General features: G+C 35.2%; 4 protein-coding genes across 7 annotated transcripts; 3 read left to right on the top strand and 1 right to left on the bottom strand.

The window, feature by feature from the left end:
• The first annotated feature begins 166 nt into the window (after positions 1-166).
• LOC103845319 (serine/threonine/tyrosine-protein kinase HT1) lies at positions 167-2,622 on the top strand. The gene is made up of 4 exons (XM_009122155.3): positions 167-402; positions 481-1,439; positions 1,524-1,979; positions 2,098-2,622. Exons 2-4 carry the CDS (start codon positions 702-704, stop codon positions 2,386-2,388), a joined length of 1,485 nt encoding a protein of 494 aa, XP_009120403.1. The 5' UTR covers positions 167-402; positions 481-701; the 3' UTR covers positions 2,389-2,622.
• A 154-nt stretch (positions 2,623-2,776) lies between these two features.
• Positions 2,777-6,182, bottom strand: LOC103845318 (calmodulin-binding receptor-like cytoplasmic kinase 1). Of its 3 annotated transcripts, none has more exons than XM_009122153.3 (7): positions 5,546-6,182; positions 4,834-5,096; positions 4,433-4,710; positions 4,192-4,360; positions 4,030-4,119; positions 3,648-3,946; positions 2,777-3,282 (listed from the first exon to the last, which is right to left on the bottom strand). In XM_009122153.3, exons 1-7 carry the CDS (start codon positions 5,584-5,586, stop codon positions 2,953-2,955), a joined length of 1,470 nt encoding a protein of 489 aa, XP_009120401.1. In that variant the 5' UTR covers positions 5,587-6,182; the 3' UTR covers positions 2,777-2,952. The 3 variants fall into 3 exon arrangements, with proteins under 3 accessions (XP_009120401.1, XP_009120402.1, XP_018511094.1); XM_009122154.3 differs by lacking the exon at positions 5,546-6,182 and having other exon boundaries at positions 3,648-3,715; positions 3,836-3,946; positions 4,834-5,438; XM_018655578.2 differs by lacking the exon at positions 5,546-6,182 and having other exon boundaries at positions 4,834-5,430.
• Positions 6,183-9,468: 3,286 nt separating this feature from the next.
• Positions 9,469-11,307, top strand: LOC103845316 (protein OCTOPUS-like). Its single transcript, XM_009122152.3, has one exon. The coding sequence runs from the start codon at positions 9,601-9,603 to the stop codon at positions 11,131-11,133; it is 1,533 nt and encodes a 510-aa protein (XP_009120400.2). The 5' UTR covers positions 9,469-9,600; the 3' UTR covers positions 11,134-11,307.
• A 6-nt stretch (positions 11,308-11,313) lies between these two features.
• Positions 11,314-17,461, top strand: LOC103845315 (laccase-16). Of its 2 annotated transcripts, none has more exons than XM_009122151.3 (6): positions 11,314-13,679; positions 13,945-14,096; positions 14,295-14,539; positions 14,633-14,761; positions 14,869-15,804; positions 16,336-17,461. In XM_009122151.3, the coding sequence occupies exons 1-6, from the start codon at positions 13,575-13,577 to the stop codon at positions 16,464-16,466; spliced, it is 1,698 nt and encodes a 565-aa protein (XP_009120399.1). In that variant the 5' UTR covers positions 11,314-13,574; the 3' UTR covers positions 16,467-17,461. The 2 variants fall into 2 exon arrangements, with proteins under 2 accessions (XP_009120399.1, XP_033138533.1); XM_033282642.1 differs by having other exon boundaries at positions 14,869-15,824; positions 16,094-17,461.
• Positions 17,462-18,173: the final 712 nt, after the last annotated feature.

Genomic DNA, 18,173 nt, shown 5'->3' with positions numbered 1-18,173 from the left:
TTATTGGGCTAAAACCAAGCCTTTAAATTTAATTTTAACATAAAAAAAAAAATCAATAATTTAAGCTTCTCTACCGGATATAGAATATTAATAAAAGCATATCAGAGATGGTGACAGGCAGACAAATACGCAGTCGTTTAAACGTAATTTCCTCAAAATTCCAAAGAATTTTCTTTTCTCCACCTTGAATCTGTGAAAACTAAAAATAAAATAAAAAAATAATCAAAATCATTCTAAAAAAAGAGTTGTTGATTCGTCAAACGAACGTCGTCTTCTCAGAATCCAAGGAGCGTCGTATGGTTTAAGCTTCTCTCGACTTCTCCCATCGATCTCTTCTTCCTCCTCCGGCTTCAAGTCGCCGGTGATTCCGATTGTACTTGATCTCCGCTTCGTGATTCCAAGGTAACATTTTAGCTTCCTAATTCGTTAATAGATCCATCTTCTCGCCTGCTGATTTGATTTTTCCGATTATTGATGTAGGAAGAGGCGTTCTGGATTTCCGGCGATTTGTGAAGAATAGTATTAATTTATAGGAAGCTTATCTCAGATTGAAGAGGAAAGATTGAGTTTTGAGATTGTTGGAGATTGCAAGTCATCTCATTTTGAGGTTTGCTTCAATCATTCATACGACTTTTTGTAGTCTGAGAAAGGTTTTATCTTAGGTCTCTTTTAGTTGGTTTTGTAATTGGAGTTTCTTGGAGATGGATGAAGAGGCTTCTTCTTGGATTAGGAGGACTAAGTTTTCTCAAACGGTTTCTCATCGTCTTGATTCCTCCAAGTTGTCCTCTCTCTCTTTTAAGTCTACCCAAGAGAAGCTCCCCGGACTCAATACAACACCTTCCTCAGCTGATGTATACGTTGTTGATTCGGAAGTGCAGATAAACCCTGTTACCAACAAGCAGAGGTCTGTTTCTCCCTCTCCTCAGACGCCTCTTCCTGAAGTCTTCAAGGAAGCTAAGTCTGAGCGTAAGAGATTCTCTACTCCGCATCCAAGAAGAGTGGACTCGGAGAAAGCAATGAAGCCCAAGTTCTCCCGTAAAGACACCTTTGAGAAGAGGAGATCGATCAGCTTGCAGTCCCCTTCAGTTCCCATCAGAGATTTAAGCACTCTGAGAATCCAGGAGAGGGTGAAGACGCAGAGCAAGAAGGACAACACTGGATGGTCTAAGCTTTTGAGCAATGGTGGTCGTAAGGTTAGCGCTTCGGAAGCTGCTGAAGAGTACCGTGTTGATATGTCGAAGCTGTTACTTGGGCTTAAGTTTGCTCATGGGTTACATAGCAGGCTTTACCATGGGAAGTATGAAGATAGAGCTGTTGCTGTGAAGCTTATCACTGTCCCTGATGATGACGAGAATGGATGCTTGGGTGCTCGTTTAGAGAAACAGTTTACCAAGGAAGTCACCCTTTTGTCACGGTTGTCCCATCCTAATGTTATCAAGGTGATTCCTTCCACTCTCTTTTCACATCTTCTTTATGCCAGTATATGGTTTGTGCTTAATTTTCTTTTCTTATTAATAAAACAGTTTGTGGGAGCGTATAAAGATGCGCCTGTATATTGTGTCCTCACTGAGTATTTACCTGAAGGATCCTTAAGATCATACCTGCACAAGCCAGAGAATAGGTCTCTTCCTTTGAAAAAGCTGATAGAGTTTGGTCTGGATATTGCAAGAGGAATGGAATATATTCATTCACGACACGTAGTTCATCGGGATTTAAAGCCAGAAAACGTATTGATCGACGAAGACTTTCAACTAAAGATTGCTGACTTTGGGATTGCATGCGAGGAGGAGTACTGTGATATGTTGGCTGATGATCCAGGGACTTATAGGTGGATGGCACCTGAAATGATAAAACGGAAACCTCATGGGAGAAAGGCTGATGTCTACAGCTTTGGACTTCTTTTATGGGAATTGGTAGCTGGAGCAACCCCGTATGAGGACATGAATCCTATTCAAGCTGCTTTTGCAGTAGTTGACAAGGTAAAACATTCTGCGTGTCTCCTGACTATCTGTCTAATGGTTTTATCTTGTTAAAGCCCTTTGTTGTTCAGTTGTTTCAACCATTTATAACCTGAAAAATGTTGATTTTTTGGTTCAGAACTTAAGGCCAGTTATCCCGGGAGATTGTCCAGCCGCAATGAAGGCTCTGATAGAGCGTTGTTGGTCGGTTGCACCGGACAAGAGACCCGACTTCTGGCAGATAGTGAAAGTGCTTCAACAGTTCGAGGCTTCACTGGAACGTGAAGGGAACTTGAATCTGGCTTCAAACAAGATCTGCAAGGACCCTAGGAAAGGTCTGAAACATTGGATTCAGAAGCTTGGACCAGTCCACGGAGGCAGCAGCGGCATTGGTGGCTCGGCGGTCTTGCCTAAGCCTAAATTCGCTTGAGAGATGTGTAAGAGTCTCATTTTGTAAATTTTATATATAATATACAAAAGGGTTTTATGTTGTCCTGTCCTGTCCTGTTTTTGTGGGTTGTGATGTGATCTTTCATCTCCTCTGGATGTGTTGTGTAATGACAATCAAACAGGGGAATGGTTTGTAATTTGATGTTTATGGGATCCAATATACTAGTCAAGACTCTTCCCATCTATTTCAATCATTAATAATTTTATAAGAACAGATCTCTTCTTTTGCAAGTTGACACAAAATTATTGTAAATGAAAAAATATGTAAATTCAGATTTTCTCAAATCTTTATTATAAAGAATGCAAAAGAAAATCTTTTCTGCCACCGATGCATGATTCTCTCTATCATATGTTTTGCTCATCATTAATGATGGTACAAAATCATGTTTTGACTTTCCTCTTCCGAGTCTCATATATATGAATGTATTCAATATATAAAATCAAATAACAAACAAAGAAAAGAACTTACAGTCTTCATGTATGTATTTATATTCATCGTAGGTAAAACAAAAAAAAAAGGGCATGTTTTTACAAATTGGTGTCGTCAAGGAGAGAGTAACTCAGTGCTATTCTCATCGTCTATAATCTTCGGCAATGCATATCTGTCTGAATCACGACCAGCGAAGCTATGTGTTGCTGAAGAAGACGAAGAAACAGAAGGGGAAGAAACAAGAATTGTCTCTTTCATATCTCTCCTTATACCCCACAGCTTCTCCACACATTCTTTCATAGCCGGGCGTGTACCTCTCGTTGGACCAACACATTCTCTAGCCAGTCTCAACATCTTCTCAGCCACTTCTATTGCAGCTCGGTTTCTCTTGAGCAATGGATCCATAACAAGAACAGTTTCACCGTCTTTGAGTCTACTCAATGCCTTCACAAAATTAAAAACAAAAACGAGTTATTATATCTCTTTGGTGTTAATCTTGGAAGTGTCTTATATCTATTTGCACTAGTTAAAAAGCATATGGTGATGTGCACTACTAGTATGGTATGTCTTTTAGGATTAGAAAAAATATTTTATATAGAATAAGGATGTTTTCTTAAAAAGAAAAAGAAATCAAGTTTTGAAGCTAATATAAATACAAATGTAATGGATTGTAAATTTATTTACACATTATTAATATAAAAACCGTAAACGGGTTTGTTCCTTTAAGTTTCTTTACATTGTTCAAGTTAGTTCGCGTTGAGACTTGAACTCTCGCAATGATGATACTGAAGAGAGAAAAAGTTACTTACCCACTTAACCGTGAGGCGGTCTTTGCGTGGTCTCTTTAACTCAATGGGACGTCTTCCAGTGACAAGCTCTATAAGCAAAACACCAAAAGAGTAAACATCACTCTTGTCTGAAAGTTGAAACGTCCTGAGGTAATCAGGATCAACATAGCCTGCAGATCCTTTGACCTGAGTTGATACATGAGTAGCACCTGGATCTTCAGAAACCAAACGAGCAAATCCAAAGTCTGCCACCTTTGCTCTTAGCTTCTCCGTGATGAGAATATTTGATGCTTTAATGTCTCTATGTATAACTGGAGTATCTGCATATAGATGATAGTTTCTTGTCACTAAAGTTACACTTCAAGATCGATACAAAAAAAACAGAGAAGAGGTCAAAGTGTACCTGTATATGTGTGGAGATAGGTCAAAGCATGAGCTACATCAATAGCTATCTCAAGACGTTCAGCCATTTCAAGGCGGTTACCTCGTAAACCTGCGTTGAGACACTTCTTTAAGTTCAGATTATTCTATATGCTATAAAAGGAAAGTACCTCTTGTAGCTTACCATCTAGATGTTCTCTTAGGTTTCCATTGCCAACGTATTCCACAACAATAACCTTTTCATCTTCATGTTCCAAGAATCCATACAGCTTTACTAAATTCATATGCTCGATCTTTGACAAAGTGTATATCTCATTCTTGAACTCTCGCAACCAGCTTCTTCCATAGTTGTTCTGCCACAGAATTTTCAGTTTTAGATCTTTTCTTTTCTCTGAATAAGTATTCAAGATTTCAATCTCTCATACCTTTCTTGCACGTTTGATAGCAACAAAGGTTCCATCATCAAGCTTTCCTTTGAAAACAGTTCCAAAGCCGCCTTCTCCGATCTGATGAACGGTTGAAAATTTTGCGGTTGCTCTCTGAAGCTCCGCAAATGAAAAGATTACTGGGCCATGGTGCCAACTCTTGCTAGAAGAAGAGTCTCTGCCAGGACTTTTGAATCTTGAACCAGAAAATCTATATTGACCTGAAACTTTTGACCCTCCATAAGAGCTTGGTGTAGAATAACCAGACCACCCTGACACTGCACAATATACAGAAACAAATCTCATCAATCAAAAGACATACATCACAAAGTGCTTTAAAGAGTTCAAAGCATGTTCTTGATTCAAAAAAAAGATTTGATCAAACATCTACATATGCTTACATGTAGATTCTCTATCAAGGTTGCTGCAGTCTCCAGGATCAGATCGACATTCTCCAGGCTTTAGCTTTTTCTGTCCTGTGAAAATAAAAGCAAAGACTCCTACTACTTTCTTGGCTGCACGTTTGATAGCTCCGATGGTGGAGACATTCCTTACCTTGGCAACAGTTCCTGCATCACTCCAGTTATACTCAGAAACAGATTTTTGAGGCTTTCCATTTGGGGAGAGGAGAGGCGTTGGGGTTCTGCTCCTCATTTGTGTATGTCTAAGGAGACATGGTAATATGAAAAAAGTGAATATTATTTCTTGTCCATAAGTCCAAGAAAGAAAGTTTGTGGTAGTCATGTAAGCTTCTTTTTTCTTATGTTATATATAAAGATATGCGTGTTCATATAATATACGCATAATCATCCGGTTATTGTCTGTTAACAGATAATATTAACATGTTACATGTATATATGTTCTTTAATGTGTTGTAGACTGATTCAAAGAGCTTGATTGGTCTTAGCAAGTTTTCTGTTATTCTATTTTCATAGTCAATGGAAAATGCGCAGTGATTGTTTGCTGATTTTTTTTTGTATACTTTTGACTTTTCCACACAAGAAGACTTGAAACTAGAAAATGACAAAGAGCAAAAAGTCACACAAACCTAAATCCTATAAACAAATTATCGAGAGAGTAAGAAGTAATAGGAGTAGCGGAATAAATAAATACCTCCATGTTAATTTGATGTAGAAGAAGACTTCATGTTGCATCTAAAGTATTTTTCTTTATTTATGAACATGAAATGTTTACTAGTTACTTTAAATATATCCAATGGAGGATCAGAAGAGGAGACAAACTAAGATCTTCTATTACAAAGCGGATGTATCTTGTTTCTGTTTGTTACACAGGAAAAAAAAAGATGGTTCTATTTAAAGCTGCAAGTTGTCTACATGACCCACCAACAAGTCCAAAGTGGTGGATCGAGCTGGCAAGAAAGGTCCACATATATAGTTAGTGATGAATGATCATTACATCGTGGAAAATATCTTAGCCACAAATCATCTAAATTAGGAAAACCAACTCTCACTGGTCACTTCAAACGCTAGGTTGAAACGAAAAGGTGCACTATAAGAAAAAGAACTATGAATATTAGGACATAGTGATGTCATTTCAAAATAAAACGAGGTTGAAAGAAAGAAAGAAAGAAAGAAAGAAAGAAAGAATAAGAACTAAAGTTGGTCATTCTTTCCCCGCGATCGTGCTCGGTGCTCCGGTCGACGAACAAACAACCAGAAATGGGTTTATTGGGCCCGAATAACGAACGGCCTTGGCCTCACAAAAATACAGTTCTTCTTTGTTTATGAATTAATTAATTAAAATTAAATTGAATTTATTTGGATCGGTCTATCTTTGGGGGAAAAATTGGATCGGTCTATCATGGTTAGTAACTCAGTGTCTTATAAATCAGTTTAACTTATTTTCATATATTCATTTAGGTTTGTTTCAGAGTTGTTTATATACCAAAAATCAACTTATCAAATTTTTTAATTTTTTTTACCAAAAAAAAAAACTTATCAAATTTTCATTTAGGTTTGGATTAGCATTGTAAATTTACACTTTCATCTAGCCATCTTTGTCCGTTGGTGGACGAAGTCGTCGGAAAATTCCAATACCTATCGGAAAGAAAGGGGCAAAGAAAAATCAGTACAATCACATTCAGACAAAATAATGGCTGGTGTATTTTTGGGACCTGCTGCTATGGTTTTATTGCTTAATAAAAGAACAAAACACACTCTTTGGGAACTTGTCGTAACTCCGAATCTCTATGTCACTCGTCGGTCGTTGCTACCCACACAAGTTTAGAGAAAATTACTCCCTTATATCTTAGGTAAATGCCATAAAATAGGATATTATCACGACTTCTTGTTCACTGTAACTCTGTAAGCGAAAGTCTAGTTCATCTTTTCGTAAATGTTTCTATTTTTCAAATACAATGTTAGTTTTCTCTGGTTACACAATTAATTATACAAACTAGATTTTGATCCGCGCTTTCAAAGCGCGGGATTATTTTCAAAACATTCCAAATTTATTTGATATAAATTTGTATTTTAATTGTATCTACACTTAAATATTACAAATAGAACATTATATTCAATGTTGAAACCCGACCCGACCCGCAGTAAAATTGACAAATTCGGTGGTTCATATGTAATCCATTTTAGTTTTCAAAAAAAAATCTGTTATTTAAAAATTCTATAAAACCCGTAACAACCGCTAAAACCCGAGATCTGGTTATTGGTTGAGCTGGTAGATGATCCAATATGTAATTCGGTTTGATTTATTATTATATTTAGAGTATTGTAATATATATTCATAAATATATTATGAAAGTGATATTCCAATTTAAATACAATTTTAGTCCAACTAAAATTCCATCTTGTTAATGGATCAATATTTGAAAGGATGCATACTAAAAATGAAATAGATTTGGGCATCAATAATGGGTATACGTCTATTACAAATTAATGATTCACGTTTGCAAAAAAAAATTGCCTATTTATTTAGTTAGTGTACTTTTGTTATTCACATGTTATTAGATACTTTTTGATGTTTGTCTATGGTTTATTTTAAATTTAAAAGTTAATTTCATTATTCGCATTAGAAATGTAAATGTTTATTATTTTATTTTGATACATATTTTTATTATATTTAAGTCTTAATTTTTATAATTTATATATATATAATTATATTTTCAAATAATTATAATATTAACCCTTACTCTCTGGCATCTATTCATGTTAATGTAATGTTTTATGATATATATGTGTTAATATATTTGTTCAATTAGTTTATATTTGATATATATGTTACATGTCTCTTTGAGTAACCCGTAAAAAATATATTCATAAACCTATCAACAGTAATATGTTTCATTGTATAATTACTATTAATATTTATTTTATCATATATATATATATATTTAATACTCTAACTATAAAAATTATATTTTTATGTATTTGGTGCAAGTTTTGAACAATTTGTTTTTTTTTGCATTTGGATTAATATATAGTTGTATATATACAAATGAATAGATATATATATATATATATATATAAGTATTTATTACATTAATAACTAAAATATAATTGATTAGTTATTTAAATTTCGAATTAATATAAATTAAATTCATTAGTTTAAAAAAATAACAGATTAGTTAGTTAGTTTCTTAATTTTAGGTATGATGTATATTTAATAATCAAATTAGATATGAATAGAAATAATATGAAATATAATTAAATATAATGGTCTAACCTAAACTATTTGTAAGTAGATAAAAATTGCTTCTGTTCTAATATTATTGATAATGACGATCCAATATATGAACAACACGCTTTATTTAAAAACATTAAGGTCGTTAGCTTGAAAAAGGGTGTTGTTCAAACGTTACATCTTTCTGCACTAAACTATAACTCTTGTTGCTCTCTACATGAAAATCAACTACTAATTAAAACTCTAATACATCCAATTAAAGAATTACAAAAAGTTGACATTTTTTTTGACTAATACAAAAAGTTGACATTGAACAAATTTATTGATTCGAAGGGAATCCAAAGAAATGATGGAAGCAGCCAAATATTTACTCCCAAGGTAAAAAAAACAAACAAGTACTCTATAGTGGCACACGTGTTTTCACCATTTAATAATTCTTAGGTCTACATTAAATTATTTTATAGATTTCACTAATTAAGGGTCTTTTATGTTCGTCCTACAAACGCAGAGGTCAGACCCATAATGGGATGCGTTTGTACACATGTTCCTTTGTTTCTCTCTGCCACAGTCATGTGACACACTTATACTATTTTCCTTTTCTCCATTTTTTTTATGTTCTTGCAAAACATAACAATAACATTAACTTCACTAACTTATTTTTTAAAACAAAAATTAATTCCAAATGTGGAACAAGAATCCTAGAACGATCTAGCTTCTCAAACTGGTGGAGATTTTACAACAATAGTTTAGAAAATTCCGAACACTCCATTTCAGATTGTACACGTCAATATTACTTTCACTTAGAACAAGTGTTATAGCAACCAAAATATGTCTTGCCTCTTTGAACTTTTTTGTTAAGTATGTTGATAAATCTGACAATTGTGCTGGTGTAGACATCATTTTCACCACATTCACTAACATAACTTAGGTGCATATGGTGAAAATGATGTCTACACCAGCACAATTAATATAACAAATTTACACATTTTTAGTAATTAAATAGAAATTGTATTTAACATAAAAGTATGTATGCAACAACATATCAATTTACTTACTCTCTTCATCAAATTTTGTAAACATCATTTTATCAAAGGAAAACATTACTAAATAAATGATAAAACTAAGCTTTTTTGAGAAAGAAAAATAAGCTTTTTCATGGATTGAATAAATAAATAAAAAACTAATTTCACTACAACTTAAAATGCTCATAAAAATGATATTTGAAGAAAAAAATAGTTATAGTACATGACAATTGACAATGACAAAGTTATTTGATTGAAATTTTTTAAAGTAAATAATGTACGAAATAAACATAAATACGCACTAACACATTAAAAATAGAAATAAGCTATTTCATTTAATATAAATGAAGAAAAAGGGTTAAAGTTAAGACAAGGGAAAGGGGTTGTTCAATAGTGTTGACAACGCCACACACTCTCTCTCCAAAAATGGCAGTGACGACCCATTCGACTCCACTCTCTTCCATTCACTGAAACCACTCTCCTACAGCCATCATGACCCACCACCAATCCCAGCGCCGTCGCCGTCGTCACTCCGCCGTCTGTAACCGTCATCCCACTTCCAAACCCACCGCTGGCTTCTGCGCCACCTGTCTCCGCGAACGCCTCTCCACCATCGAAGCTCTCTCTTCCGATCAAGCCCCCGAGCTCCGCCGCGCTCGCTCCCACTCCGTCCGTGACGCATCCGCCGCAGATTTATACCAGCCACGACGCAGATCGTGTGACGACGGCTCTCTCCACGACCGAGACGACGAAGACGAGAGGCTAGGGAGCTCGATTCGGATTCCAGATTTGAAAGAGGAGGAAGATGAAGATGAAGGTAGAGCGAGTATGAGGCTCCTTGAAGAAGAAGAAGAAGACGGAGAGAAGAAGACAATGAAGGAGTTTATAGATCTTGAATCAAGAACTCGCCAAATCAAGAAGAGCAACGACAAAGAGCCCTCCTCCTCCTCATTCACATCTGTCTTCACCAGAACGCTTAAGAAACTCTCTCTCAAACAACATCCCAAGAACTCCCAAAACGGCGACGTTTACTCTAAAACAGCTCTTGGCCGTCGCTCATGTGATGTTGATCCTAGATTATCTCTCGACGCAGGGCGAGTCTCTTTCGAGGAGCCTAGAGCGTCATGGGACGGATGCTTGATCGGGAAGACGTATCCAAAGCTGATACCTTTATCATCCGTTACTGAAGATGGTAAAGCCTCGCCGGAGGAGGAGGAGAAGAAGCCAGGCGGGACAGCTCAGACGAGGGATTACTACTTGGATTCGCGGCGGAGAAGAAGCTTTGATCGGTCATCGAGGCATGGGTTGGTTGATGTTGAGGAAGTCAAAGCTAAGTTGTCACCTGAAGGTGTTGGTTTGTTTCATGGAGCTAAGTTGCTTGTTACCGAGAGAGAACTGAGAGATTCGAATTGGTATTCCATCAAAAACTACAAACCGGAGAGCTTAGAGTTAGCTTCTAAAGGTGGCCTAGGTTGTGTTGCTGGTGGTGGTGAGGTGAAGCAGGATGGTTTTGGTTTGAAGAAGAGTGGAAAGAAATGGGGGAAAGGATGGAATCTTTGGGGGTTGATTCAGAGGAAAGCTGATACAGAAGTTAAAACCGAGCAAAGTTTGAAACTTGGAGGAAATGCAATGGAGGGTTCTCTTGCTGAGTCTCTCTTGAAGCTTAGGAGAGTGGCTAAAGGAGAAAGCTACGGTGATGTTAGCGAGAAACTCTTGAGAAGTTACAGCGTTAGTGCAAGGAAGTCTTGTGATGGTGCCATGTTTCATGGTGCTTCTATTGTTAATGGCTTTGAAGGTAGAAGAAGCTCTTGTGATGGTCTGTTCCATGGGTCTATTACTGCTGGTGCTGAGGCTGGAAGGAGAAGCTTGTGCGAAGATAAACAGAATCATCTTCTTGGGAGAGACGCCAAGCTTGGTGGTACTTACTCGCCGGATAGCCTCAGAAACGGTATGGTTAGATTCTACTTGACGCCGTTGAAGAGCCATGTGACAAGCAACTCTGGGAAAAGTAGGCTGATGAATTAGTCTGATGATCTGTGATGGATAATTATATTTGATAGTACTGTGTTGTAATTAGCCATTACCAATGTATGTTTACTTTTTATCCCATTACTCTATAGATAATATGCTTATCTTTGTTCTATCTACTTTCTATGTGTGATCAAAGTTCTCAAAGTTTAATACTATGGTGATTTTGTTCTCTATTCATGTCACACACACAAAAATAACAAGAAGAGTCAAAATGAGCTTACATGAAACTGATTCTGCGCCATCTTCTCCGAGCTAGCTACGAGTACGACCAAGCGTCTGTAGTATGATCAGTGAGCTTAGCCAGACTACACAGAAAGCTCAGCAAACGCTGTCGTTCTAGATATATAGGCCCAGTCAACTTTGTTTCGGGCCATACTATTATTTACTATCATTGACTGACAAACGTTTACGAAATTATTGGACGTTGCGGCCTTGCGGGTTTGTTTAGTAGTATTGCCAATAGGATGTCGTTTCTATGATGTTCTAGGCTATTGTTTACTCCCTCCCTTACATCAATCACACTATGTTTAAAAAAAAAAGTATTTCAAAAAGATACTATTTTCAATTCATTTTTATGAAATAATAATAGTTAACTATAGATTTTTAAAATATTGATTATATTTATTAAATGACAATTCTTTCAAATAGCTATTTTAAAATTTTCGTCACAAAAATAGCCCTTAAAAATAACTAAAATAGCCTATTTTTATTTTGAATTTTTTTATTTTTATATTTTTATTTTTTAAAATTTGAAACTCTATCCCTAAAATCTCACCCCTTAACTTTAAACCCTAAGTCTAGATTGGTTAAATCTAGGGTAAAAATACATTTTTATCATTTAATAAAGTTTATTTTGGTCATTTTCTTCATTGAGAGCTATTTTTGTGACAAAAACTTTCTTAACAAAATGTTACCTAGGGAATTTCTGTTTATTAAACTTTTATTGATTTCAAATTATGGAAAATAGATAATCACAAAACATTATGCATTTATAACTAGAATTTAATATGTTTTATTAATATGTTTGAAAATTTTAAAACATATTCCCTCCGTTCCTATAAGATCTATGTTTTAGAAGAAGAAAAATTGTTTCAAAAAGATACATTTTTCATATTTTCAATGCATAAATTAAATGTAAATTGTAAACTTTAAAAAACGTAATTGTATTTATTAAAATTTTATTGGTAAAAACTTGTGGGAAAGAGTTGATTACGGAAAATAATGTATTCGTAACTAAAAGTTGATATATTTTATTAATAAGTATGAAAATCCTAAAATATAAATCTTTTAGGAGTATATTATTTTGAAACAGAAAATATTAGATTAAGTTTGCGGATAATCACTGTACTTTCTTCGGAGAGAATTATATAGTTGGATTAGATGAGCTGTTATATAACAACTTAAAAGTAGCTTTTAGCTCACCTTTCTAACGAATTATTGAACTTCCAGGTCAAATGTCAATGACCACATATTTGATATACTTTCGATATCCGGCCATATATATAGATATTATCTTATATAAACTTTAGATAAAATATATAAATATATAAACTTAAAACACACAATATTATATAAATTTTATAATTTAGATCTAAATTGATTCCTACCGTTCGGAACATAAAGACTTTAAAACAATCAAAACCACTATCTTCTAAGTAATAGTCTATTAATTTATAATTGTAAATTGTTAAATTTGTTACTATGTTTTAGTAGCATGTTTTACTACAAAGAAATTAAATCAAGATATGGTGTTGCTTGATTTAGTCTAAAAGTCTGTTCGATTATATTAATTAGCTCGTCATGGACCTTATTGTGAAGAAATATGATTTTATATCAAGTCAAAAACATGGTTGATTGGCATTCGTAAATTATCCATTGAAAAAACTAACACTAAGCGATCCTAAGAAAGAGATCCATAGTTGCTATTTAAAAACACTTGTTTAATTACGCAGAAAAAAACTTGATTAATTACAGTAGCTAGTTCAGCATAACTTATATAAAGTTGATTAATCAGACGCAAAATGGAAAGAAAAACAAGTGTGGGTGAGATTAGTTAGATGATGAGGTACTTAGACCTAAAATATGGTTGGGCCACCAGATCACCTAAGCCCTTTTGACTTGTAAACATCTCATATCTTAATCTTCAATTTTACATTCATTTTATTTCCATTATATTTAATCTCTCTCGAATCTAACCAATGACCTTTCCTCTTCTTATTAGGTCTTCTTCCAGTGCATTCCATTTAAAGAGCTTACATTTCACGGCTCTTCTATTTCTTCAACCTAACAAGTAAAAACGACATTACAACAGTTTTCTTCATACCACAGCTAAAACTTTCCTTCATAGCTCATACACACATATTGACATATATATAGACACACATACATTATTCAATCCATAACAACATCAAGACAAAAAGACTTTATCAGTGATTATGGAGATTCCAAGACGATTTTGCGTATGCATCCTAACGCTTTTTGTTATCTTTCTTCTCTCGCCAACCACCGTTCACTCCATAATCCGACATTACAAATTTAATGTAAGTCTCTCTGTCATGCATATATTGTTTAACGCACCCATGCATGCACAAAATGATACAATACTCGTGAAAAACGCCAGGCCTCTACGTACGCAATTGGATTGTTTAAGGACCCATATAATTTTCTTATTTTCATTTCTTAACTATATACCTACAATTATAGTATGTGCATATGTGGTTATTTTGCATGAATACGTTATACGCCATATCATGCACTATGTACTGTACACTACTGACCGATGTATTTAAATGTGTGCACGCCTAGGTGGTGATGACGAACACCACAAAGCTGTGCTCGTCGAAGCCTATTGTCACGGTTAACGGCCAATTTCCAGGTCCCACAATTGTTGCACGAGAAGACGACACCGTTTTGATCAAAGTAGTGAATCATGTCAAATACAACGTCTCCATCCATTGGTGAGCAAACCTCAAAACCTTTTTAGATATTAGTGAGAAGTTGACCAAAAAAAGATATTAGTGAGACACGACCCTTGAATTTACGTATCTTTATTCAATTCAAACCCATAACGTTACCGATGTATCAATTAGACCCAACAGCTAGCTTACAATAACTGTATAATAAAAATAATCAAGGTGATATCCATGCATGTATAGGCATGGTGTAAGGCAATTGAGGACAGGTTGGGCAGATGGACCGGCTTACATTACACAATGTCCTATCCAACCGCGGCAAAATTATCTTTATAATTTCACATTGACGGGCCAACGAGGAACCTTATGGTGGCATGCTCACATATTGTGGCTTCGGGCCACGGTGCATGGGGCCATTGTCATCTTGCCTAAGCTTGGTGTCCCATACCCTTTCCCCAAGCCCTACAAAGAGAAAACCATTGTTCTTGGTGAGCTACCCAAACCAAAACATAATTTTCGTTAAACGATAGATTGATTAATGTTCTTCACCACAAATATAACTATTTTTATAATATATATAGCTGAATGGTGGAAATCGGACGTGGAGCAACTTATCAACGAGGCTACAAAAAATGGAACAGCTCCTAACGCCTCTGATGCACATACCATCAATGGTCACTCCGGCCCCATCTCTAATTGTCCTTCCCAAAGTAAATTACTAAGCAGTTTAATTACCTAAAGTAATTAGCCATTTCAATTTTTCTTAGTACTGTAGCTATATGGTACTATAATATTTTTCTTTAATTTTTACTTGTAGGTGGTTATGGTTTGCCGGTGAGACCAGGAAAGACATACATGTTACGGATCATCAACGCCGCACTAAACGAAGAGCTCTTCTTTAAAATCGCTGGTCACAAGTTAACCGTCGTAGAAGTTGATGCTGTTTATACCAAACCCTATAAAACCGACACCGTCCTCATCGCTCCGGGACAGACTACTAACGTTCTCTTAACAGCAAACGCAAACACTGGTTCCAAATACATGGTCGCCGCCACAACGTTTATGGACGCTCCCATCTCCTTCGACAACGTCACCGCCACAGCCACTCTCCACTACATCGGCCACACCGTTTCCTCCTCCAAGAAAACAGTCCTCGCTTCACTTCCGCAGCCAAACGCAACGTTGGTTGCGAGTAAATTCATAAAGTCGCTCAGGAGCTTGAACTCCCGTGAATATCCGGCTAAAGTTCCAACTACAGTTGATCACTCTTTGTTCTTCACGGTGGGTCTAGGCGCGAATCCTTGCCCGAGCTGCAACAACGGTTTTCGGTTAGTGGCTGGAATAAACAACGTAACGTTCACCATGCCTGAAACCGCTCTTCTACAAGCTCATTACTTCAATATTTCACACGTATTTACCGACGACTTTCCGGCCAAACCGTCTAATCCATTTAACTATACGGCACCAGTTGATCAAAGCGTTAATGCGGCGACGATGACAGGTACAAAGCTGTACCGGCTTCCTTACAACGCGACGGTGCAAATCATTCTACAAAATACGGCGATGATCTTGTCGGAGAACCATCCGTTTCATCTTCACGGGTTTAACTTCTTTGAGGTTGGTAGAGGTTTAGGGAATTTTAACCCGGAAAAGGATCCAAAGAGGTTTAACTTGGTGGATCCGGTTGAGAGAAACACCGTTGGTGTTCCAGCTGGTGGTTGGACAGCCATCAGATTCATCGCTGACAACCCAGGTACTTGATAATTAAAAATAGTTCTTTTCTATTATATTAGGATTTTCTATTCTACTAGATTAGTATTAGTTAGTGATTTTGGCGCAGTGAATTCTTTTTTCTGGTCACTATGAGAATATACAAAGAATACTAATATGACCTCTCTCACTCTCAGGTAAGTACTTGATCGATTTAGTGATCGAAATGGAATAGGTAGGAATGTAATGCCGTGAACCCAGGATTAGGCCGGGGTGTATAATAACCTTGATGCCTGGAAACAGTTTTTATGTAAATAGAATTACTGAGAAAGTTCTATAAAAAAGGGTATAGACTTCTAGTATAGCTAATTTATAATATTGGTTTCTTTTGGTACATAGTTGTTGGTCTTGTTACGCATTACCTTGTCAAACAGTTAGTCTTTTTCGATCAAATATTATTAATTAATTATTTATAATGTTGTAACGCATTATTTATGCAATCGTCGGTTCAACTTGCTATAGTTTTGTGCCTAATTAATTGGGTTGTTATTTTCTGTTTCTTTTTTTATATTAGGGGTGTGGTTCATGCATTGTCACTTGGAAATCCATACAACTTGGGGACTAAAGATGGCATTCGTCGTGGACAACGGTCACGGTCCTGACCAGTCACTGCTTCCTCCACCCGCCGATCTTCCCAAATGCTAGGGGAAATTTTTTTTGTTGATTTTTTACTTCGACATTATATTATATATAACAAATTCATTCTTTTTTTTTGGGAAATAAAGGTTGGGGTTGGTGCATGATTACTGTTGTTTTTTATTGTAAAAAAGGAAAATCTAAAATTTTATAGTTTTTTTATCTTATGCATGCTAGCTAGGCTTCTTTTCCTTTCATCTTTGACTGTTTTCGTTGCAACCTTAAAAAAAAAATTCGTTGCAACTTGGCAAGTAGAGTTACTTAGCAAGAAAAGAAAAGAAAAGAAAAAGTAAACCCATACGGTGCTCAACGGAATCGTATAAGGATTTTTTTTTTTGTATAAGGATTTCTAAATGCCAGATGTCACGGATATTCTTAAGCAAAACCCAAAGGTTCGGTCGGTCGTCGGTACGTTCCTTAAAGTTGTTTTAAAGAAAGATACATGTATGACAACACACACACGTATCTATACTCAATTGAACTCGAGTTATAATATGTCGACAACACTAACAATACAAACCCAACAAAATACAAAGAGTGGTCTCATTTTAATTAAATGGATTGGTAATTCATTACGTAGCTAGAGACAAAATGGACATGAATCATTTTCGTTGCTGTTTGGCGAAGATAGACGACAATATTTGATTTTTTTACATAATATATAGTCGGTATTTCGTTGCTATTTTAAGAAATAAAATTTTGGTAGCTGAAATCCGTATTTCTTGAAGTGATAATTCAAATTATTTTTAACTCGCCAACAATTAGTAACCCAAAGTACTGAAATGGTACAGGAAGTTGATGTAGCAAATTGTGGAAGCGTAACACAAGAGGGCGTACTAGGAAAAATATAAGATGTTGAACGGTGATTTCATGTATGTAATCATTTAATTGGATCCTTACACAATTGTTTATTCATATGAATAAAATAGCATTTACAAGTATGCATATATGTATTTTCCAGTTATACTGGAATCACAATTTCCATCAAATTATCATAATAGTTTTTTTTTTTTTGATAATCATTATCATAATAGTTTAACAAGAGGAAATAAAACAAATTGTCAGGGAATTGATTCCAAATGATTTTGGCTGCTTCATCCATTTCGCAGGACGTTTGTCCCTTGGTGCACCAAAAACTTAGTTTGATTTTAATTTATGCTTAAACAGATTTCTGACTTATTCCTTGTTTGAAATAATATTCAACTAATAACAATCCTAAAGTATTCAAATGAATAAAGAGTATTTAACTTGAAAGACTTCTATAAATGGGAAGACACGCATTGTTTAGAGAATATTAGTTGCACCAGAAATGGCAAAAACTACTATTCAATTATTTGCCATGTGTCTTCAACATTTAGACCTTCCCTCTGCATATAGCTCCTCGAAAGTCCAAAGAGGCATTATATAAAAGATATTATTATATTTGAATACGCTAAAGATGTAAGCATCCTCCCTATATAAAACCATCAATAGGCCCTAATAAACTTGTATATATATTAGTCAAAAAAAAACTTGTATATATATATATATATATATATTCTGAAATGATATCACTTTTTGGTAACCTTGCATGATTCATACATAGAATTGATTTAGCAATTTTTTTTTACTATGATTTAGCAATTTTTCATATATAAAACATGCGCGAAAGATTTTAGAAATGACGATTTAATTTATAGTGATATGATCACTTTTAAACTCCTTTTCAATATGACA

This window comes from Brassica rapa, chromosome A10 (genome assembly GCF_000309985.2).
Source record: "Brassica rapa cultivar Chiifu-401-42 chromosome A10, CAAS_Brap_v3.01, whole genome shotgun sequence".
Classification (NCBI taxonomy): Eukaryota; Viridiplantae; Streptophyta; class Magnoliopsida; order Brassicales; family Brassicaceae; genus Brassica; species Brassica rapa.
Note: the sequence above shows the minus strand (reverse complement) of the source record. Positions and strands in the feature narration are given on the sequence as shown.

Excerpts from the sequence above, each read along its gene's own strand:
- LOC103845319 (XM_009122155.3), top strand. The coding sequence starts at position 702 with ATGGATGAAGAGGCTTCTTCTTGGATTAGGAGGACTAAGTTTTCTCAA. Across the intron at positions 1,440-1,523 it reads CCCATCCTAATGTTATCAAG|TTTGTGGGAGCGTATAAAGA; the intron begins GTGATTCCTTCC and ends TTAATAAAACAG. Across the intron at positions 1,980-2,097 it reads CTTTTGCAGTAGTTGACAAG|AACTTAAGGCCAGTTATCCC; the intron begins GTAAAACATTCT and ends TTTTTGGTTCAG.
- LOC103845315 (XM_009122151.3), top strand. The coding sequence starts at position 13,575 with ATGGAGATTCCAAGACGATTTTGCGTATGCATCCTAACGCTTTTTGTT. Across the intron at positions 14,097-14,294 it reads TACAACGTCTCCATCCATTG|GCATGGTGTAAGGCAATTGA; the intron begins GTGAGCAAACCT and ends ATGCATGTATAG. Across the intron at positions 14,762-14,868 it reads CTCTAATTGTCCTTCCCAAA|GTGGTTATGGTTTGCCGGTG; the intron begins GTAAATTACTAA and ends TTTTACTTGTAG.
- LOC103845316 (XM_009122152.3), top strand. The coding sequence starts at position 9,601 with ATGACCCACCACCAATCCCAGCGCCGTCGCCGTCGTCACTCCGCCGTC.
- LOC103845318 (XM_018655578.2), bottom strand. The coding sequence starts at position 5,176 with ATGACTACCACAAACTTTCTTTCTTGGACTTATGGACAAGAAATAATA. Across the intron at positions 4,711-4,833 it reads CCTTGATAGAGAATCTACAT|TGTCAGGGTGGTCTGGTTAT; the intron begins GTAAGCATATGT and ends TATATTGTGCAG. Across the intron at positions 4,120-4,191 it reads CCTAAGAGAACATCTAGATG|GTTTACGAGGTAACCGCCTT; the intron begins GTAAGCTACAAG and ends GTCTCAACGCAG.